At 32.7% G+C, this 7,252-nt stretch overlaps 1 protein-coding gene across 3 annotated transcripts in view; it reads left to right on the top strand.

Moving 5' to 3' along the window:
• The window catches only part of ANKRD26 (ankyrin repeat domain 26), a 68,865-nt gene that overhangs the window by 51,368 nt on the left and 10,245 nt on the right, over nucleotides 1-7,252 (top strand). For all 3 annotated transcript variants that reach the window (XM_025041256.1, XM_025041255.1, XM_015598748.2), the window contains 2 exons: nucleotides 4,064-4,097; nucleotides 4,383-4,524. In XM_025041256.1, the coding sequence (XP_024897024.1) occupies nucleotides 4,064-4,097; nucleotides 4,383-4,524 (176 nt within the window). The remainder of the gene's footprint in view (nucleotides 1-4,063; nucleotides 4,098-4,382; nucleotides 4,525-7,252) is intronic.

The raw sequence follows: 7,252 nt of genomic DNA, 5'->3' as shown, positions 1-7,252 counted from the left end.
TTTGCATTTCTCTAATAGCTAGCAATGTTGAGCATCTTTTTATATATTTGTTGGCCATTTGTATGTCCTCTAGGGAGAAATGTCTGTTCAAGTCCTCTTCCCATTTTTTGATTGGGTCGTTTGTTTTTTTGTTGTTATTGAGTCATATGGGTTCTTTGTATATTTTGGAAATTAGGCCCTTATTGGAGGCGTTGCTTGCAAATATATTTTCCCATTCGGATGGTTGTCTCTTTACCTTGTTGACAGTTTCTTTTGCTGCACAGAAGCTTTTAATTTACTGTAGTCCCATTCATTTATTTTTGCTTATACTTCCCTTGATTTGAGGTCGAATTCATAAAATCCTCTTTAAGTCCTGAGTTTAGTTCCTTTGTTTTCTTCTATGAAATTTATTGTTTCAGGTCTTATATTCAGGTCTTTAATCCATTTTGAGTTAATTTTGGTGTGTGGTGATAGACACCAGTCCGGTTTCATTCTTTTGCAGGTGGCTTTCCAGTTTTCCCAGCACCATTTATTGAAGAGGCTTTCTTTTCTCCACTGTATGTTTTGGCTCTTTTGTTGAAAATTATTTACCCATGTAAACATGGGTTTACTTTTGGACTCTTGATTCTATTCCAGTGATCTGTGTGTCTGTTTTTCTGCCAATACCATGCCGTTTTGATTATTGTCGCTTATACTATAATTTGAAGTTGGGCAGAGTGATGCCTCTAGCCTTGTTCTTTTTCTCAGGATGGCTTTGACAATTCGGAGTCTTTTGTGCTTCCATGTAGATCTGCTGACTTTTTGTTCTATTTCCTTAAAAAATGCCAATGGGATTTTGATGGGGATTGCATTAAATCTGTATAATGCTTTAGGTAATAAGGTCATTTTAACTATGTTGATTCTTCCAATCCAAGAACACAGAATATCACTGAGTTATTTTTAAACTGCTATTTTGAATTCTTTGTGGAGTAAATTGTGTATCTTCACGCCTTGAGGATTGGTTACTGGAAGATTGTTTTGATCCTTTGCTGATGTCATGTTTCCTTGAATTTTCAGTGTTTTGCAGTGCTGATTTACATTGGAAGTAACACTTTTCTCTTCCATTCTTTAATAACTGCCCTCTCCACTGCATCCAGTCTTGTAATTTTTTGCTCCAACAGTGTGCTGGAAGTGCTTTGCTGGAAACTGGATTTCCATAAAGTCTGTCTTGACTGTGGGTGATTATCTAAAACAGTGTTTTCAAAGGGTTTTCAGACACTGCTGAGATTGGGTGGAGTCAATTCATGGCCCATACAGGTTCCACAGTCAGAATGTGGTCTCCGGGCCTGTTACCGGATGCGTGAGTTGGACAGCCTCTTCCTAGAAGCTTTGCTGTGTGATGCTGGATCCCACACCTCCCACAAAGGCACTTCTGTCTGTGAATGTATACCAAGTTGTTGTCAGTGGTGCGTACACAACGAGGGACTTCTTATTCAGCCATGATGCTGATGTCACTCCAAATAAAGTAATTTTTTCTTTCCTCTTATGTTATTTCCCTGAATGCTTCCTTTTTGTTATATATGCCTCATGGTATTTGAAAAATCATTTACAACAGGAATCTAATTATTACTCCCATGTCAAGGAGTCATTGCTTTTAGGCAACGAACTCCAGCTTCTTATTGTAGCATGCAAGTTTCTTCAAAATTTCTTTCTCGACCCATCTTTTACTACTTTCTTCCATTATTTTATACTTTTCCTTTCAAGTTCCCAGGAAAAACCTAGATGCTCTTTGCCTAATCTTTGTGCTTACATTCTGATCTTAAGTAGAATGGCTTCCTCCCATTACCTTTCCTGCTGCCTTCCTCTATTTATTTGACATCTTCTGTAAAGGCTTCCTTGTGTTCACTTACAACTTGTCATATGTCAGGTCTTAAGTATTATATTGTATTATACTCGTATATCTGTCTTTGATGTAAGGACTGTATTTCCTTGCATATGATTGGTACTTCATAACTGTTTTGTGAATTAAGAAATGAATTAAGATGGGTGTTGGAATTTTATTTAAAAAAATGTATTCTTTATTAGTAGAATTATTAGAAAACATTGGCTTTGTACAGGTTTTTAAAAGTAGTGGCCCTTGCTTGCATATGAAGGAAGAAAACAAAAATGAAAATGAAAACTAGTCATCAGAAACCTGTGATTACACCAGTATTTGAGAAGATTGATTCACTAGCTGGCAGTCAATATCAAGTGAATGATAACAGCAGTTTAAGTGAAATAGATCAGGATGATAGAAGGTGAAGTCTATTTTTTATTTCTAGGTAAAGGAATATTAGCATTCATTACTTTTTCTGGAAATAAAACAGCATAATATAGAGTACAGGCCAACGCAAGAGAATTCTCAACTATATCAAATGCTGTTGAAAGGTTAAGATGAGAACAGGTGACTGTGACAAGGAGCAGTTTCAATAAATAGTTGCATGGAAGCCAGACTGTAGTGAATCAGTGTAAACAACTCCTTAGAGAATTTTTATTTGGAAAAGCAGTAGAGAAATGGATTATGACTGAAGAAGAATGTGAACTTTAAGGGAGGTGTCTTTCTTTTTTTAAGATGGGAGGTTTAGAGTATGTTTTTATATCGTTGGGAATAATCTGAGAGAGAAGGATATGTTTATTAAATTTAATTTTGTTTGCATTTCCAAGTATTCTTGATTGTGTTACATTATCTTGTGTAAAGATTATAGTAAACTAATTGTCCGTAGTACTTCAATTCATATACAGTTTTATGGTAAGAGCTTGTTCATTCAGAGTTCTTTCCACAGTGGAATATTCTCATATAATGAATGTGCAGATGATTACTTAAAAGTTACACTATCATATGCAGATTTTAAAAAATATATTAAAATAATAAATACATAAACATTGAGGCTATACTGAATAGAATTTATCATTCCTTAATGATTCTAGGTAGTATAGTGCCATTGACAGACAGTATTGTCATGAATAGCTATGATTGTGTAAGATATTCTAAAGTATTAGGTTATATTAACTAAAAAGTTTGTTCTGGAGAAAAGGGAAACATTTATGTGCAATAGAAAAACTATTACAGACTCTATCACAGACTATTGCTTTTGGATTATAAAATTCTAAAGTATAGAAACCGTGCTTTCTGTACTGACACATACTATGTGCTCAATATAGCGTATGTTGAGTGCATGAATAAACAGTCGAATGGATAAATGAATGCTTGTTGATGAATTTGTTTAGAAAAAGCAAATCATTAGTTTATTGAAAGAATATTTTCAATATTGCCTAGATATAGTCTTTTCATTTTAAAAAAATATGTGTAATATTCAGATATCATTATTTATAATTATAGCTAGAAATGGAATAATAATCTAGATTTATTTGCTCTCATAGTACTTCAAAACACTTAAAAATAAAGGATCCTTTCCAAGTATATTGTGAAACACATGTTTTGAAGCCAGGTGTGCGGGGTTTGAACTCTGGGTCTACTATTGACCAGCTGTATGGACTTGGATAAGTTACTTAGATTTTCTGTGCCTTATTTTCTTCCTGTGTAAAATACCTATTCTATTGCCTACCTCTCAGAATTTTTTAAGAATTAAAATGCCCTTAAAACATGTAAAGTACCTATAATATTGCATAGTAGTTGCCTGGTGGGTCCTCAAAATCTAATATCATTATTATTTTAAAAAGAGTTTCCTTTATATAATGACTTAAGCAATACTTTCCAAATAAATCTTAATGCCAGTAAAATCTTTTTTTTAATTGAAAATAACAATAAAAAACCTTGGTATATTATTTCTTTCTATCAAATAATGCAAGTAACAACCATTATATTTTTCTTTTTTTTGTTTTGTCTGTCAGCTTGATCTAAATTTAACACTTTGTGTTAATATTATTAGTAGTATATTTTCTGTGTCCCTTAATGTTAGTTATTCTTTCTATTTATTGTCTAACCCCATTAAAAAAATTAATTACAAATGCAGAGATATTATAGAAAAAGCAATAGGTTTAGATATTCTTTGTATTTTAAGTATTTAATATTCACCTGAAAAGAATTGTTTATTTTTTTTTTTAGGTCTGCAAAGAAAAATTCTAATGAAGTTAACAAGGTATTGTAAAAAATAAATATTCAAAAATGTCTGTAGTAAAATATACTCTGTAAAAGATATAGTGAAAAAATAAAAAATCTTCCTTTATTGTACACACATTTTTTGAAAAAGTACTTTAGAAACATTTGTTTTTGATAAAGCTCCCTTTTTGTGAAAAATCAGTTCTTTTAAGAAAACCTGTGTTTTTGCTTTTATAAAAAGATGGATATTTATCACCTCCGTACGCTTAATATATTTTATAAAGATTTTGTGGACATTTTGAAAAACAGTATTATTTATTTTTAGGTCCAAGAGCAAATTCATTCTGTGGATGACGTAGATGATTTAACTCAGTCTTCTGAAATAGTTTCAGAGCATTGTGAGTTACCTTACTCCAATTATCAGAATTCCATGTTGCTACTTGAACAACTTGGCACGGATTGTAAAGGTAAGATCATAGTATAAATATAAAGCCTTGGTACGTACTTGGTGGTAATACAGGCACACCTTGTCTATTACTGCACCGTAAATCACTGATGTGTTGTAGTACTGTTTATCTGAGAAACATGTTTTCTCTTAAAATAAAATGAGAGTGGTTGCAGGCCCTCAGCCTGGAAGCTGTGACCATCTCCACTGTACTTTTCTCAGTGTAAATGGCAGCGCTTATTGTGTTTGTTGACCCCGCTTCTCTCCTACGCCTTCACCCAATGTCGAGTTTTGATGATTTCCTTCCTAGAATACTGAAATAACCTCAGAACTGTTTTCCCTGACATTCCACCTCCTGGAACCTTGGTCTACATTGCAAGCAGCATTATGATATATTTAAAAAATTTTGGATCTCAACGTGTTACCACCTTGCTTAAAACCCAACTATTACTTCTCTTTGCTACAAGCAAGATTAAAGGCCACAACTCTCTATATTTCATTTGTATCATTTCACAACCTTCTTTCTGGCCATGTCTCAGCTAGTGTCTGATAGACTTTTTCCTGTTATAGGGCTTTTGTCTTCAGCAGCTTTGGTTAGGTAAACTACACATATAAGAAGCATATATTTTGATAGTTTTTACTATACATACATGAATCTATCACCAGAATCCAGATAGTTAACCTACTCATCACTTCTAAAAGTCTCCTCACGTTCCTTTATATCCCTTATTAAGAGACTGCCTAATGGTTTTCTAAAATAGTTGTACCATTTTTCATTCACCAGCAGTACATGGCAGTTCCAATTCCTTCATATCTTCATGAACATTTAGGATGGTCAGTTTTTAAGATCTTAGCCATTCTGATGGCTGTATCATGTGTATATAATTATGGTTTTAGTATACATTTTCCTAATAACTAAGTAGAATGGAAGGTTTTTTGTTTTGTTTTGTTTTTTTCCTTTGATGAAATCCGATTTATCCATTTGTTCTATTATGAATTTTGCTTTTGGTGTTCATATCTAAGAAATCTTTGCCTAGCACAAGGTCACAAAGATTTTCTCCTATGTTTTTTTGTAGAACTTTTATGATGATAGGTCTTCCATTTAGATCTATGATCCATTTTGTGTTCTCTTTTATATATGATGCATAGTATGGATCCAAGTTCATTCTTTTGTATATGGATATGCAGTTGTTCCAGCACCAATTGTTGAACAGACTCCATTTTCCCCACTCATGCCATTGTGCCTTTGTCAAAATCAGTTGACCATATATGTGCATGTTTATTTCTGGACTCTGTTCTGTCCCATTGATGCATTTGGTCATATTTACACCAGCTGCATGCTGCTTTAATGACTAGGTTTATAATAGTTTTTGCAATCAGGTAGGGTTAGTCCTACAATTTTCTTCTTTTTCACGGTTATGTTGCTCTTCTAGATTTTTCCACATGAATGTAAATCAGTTTATCAATTTTCGAAAAGAAAGTCTGCTGGTGTTTTCAAAATTAAATTTTGATTGTTGACCCTACAGATTAATTTAGGGGAGAATTCGCTTCTTAACAATGTTGAACTTTCAATCCCTGAGCAAACTATATGCTTCCATTTATATAGCTCTTCTTTAATTTTCTTAGTAAAATTTTGTACTTTTTAGTGTATAGATCTTTCCAACTTTTGTGAGATCACCCTTTTTTTTACTTTTTCAATGCAGTAAATGATGTATCTTAAATTTTAATTTCTGATTGTTCCCTGCTGGTATATAGAAATACAATTGATTTTTACATAGTGATGTTGTATTCTTCAATTTTCCTGAACTCATTTATTAGTTCTAGTAGCTTTTTTGTAGATTCTATCAGATTTTCTAATATAACCGAAGGTTGTCAATCTTTCTTTCTTAAATTACTGTTTTACTAACATAGTAAGCATTTAAGACTCGTGGCCAATACTTTCTCTGTCACAACTAATCATCTCTGCTATTGTACCATGAGAATAGCCATAGACAGTACATAAATTAATGGACATGACTGTAATTTGGTCAAACAGTATTTACTAAAATGAGCTGGTTGGAAATTGCTGATTCCTATTATGTGATCATGTTGTCTGCTAATAGAGACAGTTTTTGTTCTTCCTTTTCCAGAAGGATGTCTTTTGTTTCTTTATCTTGCCTAATTGCACTGGCTAGAATCTATAGTATAGTGCTGAGTAGAAAGAAAGAATAAAAGCAGTTATTCCCATCTTGTTTCTGATCCTTTGGGGAAAGAATTCAGTTTTTTCACTATTACATAGGATGTTAGCTGTAGAGTTATCATAAATCTTCATTATCTTATTGAATTTCCCTTATATTCCTAGTTTGCTGAGTATTTTTTAAATCAGAAATAGATGTCGAATTTTGTCACGTGTCTTTGTTTTCCCCTTTTGATATAATCATATTTTTCTTTTTTAGTTTGTTAATATGGTGAGTAACAATTGATTTTTTTTACTTTGAATAAATGGCAGCTTTATTGAGATATAATTCATACTCAATACAATTAATCAGTTTAAATGTGCAATTGAGTAATATTTAGTGTTTTTACAGAGTTCTACAACCATCACCACAGTCGATGTTAGAACATTTTCATCACACCCAAAAGAAACCGCAAACTCGTAATTACTTTTTAAGAGAAATTTAGGACTTTACCACTGAGAAGAAATACATTTTTATTCTCACTTATGGGGGAAGCCAGATTAAGTCTTATGGTTAGTTCTACTTGAAAGAGTG

Source organism: Pteropus alecto, unplaced genomic scaffold, assembly GCF_000325575.1.
Source record: "Pteropus alecto unplaced genomic scaffold, ASM32557v1 scaffold269, whole genome shotgun sequence".
NCBI classification, from domain to species: Eukaryota; Metazoa; Chordata; class Mammalia; order Chiroptera; family Pteropodidae; genus Pteropus; species Pteropus alecto.
This window is presented reverse-complemented; position numbering and strand designations above follow the sequence as displayed.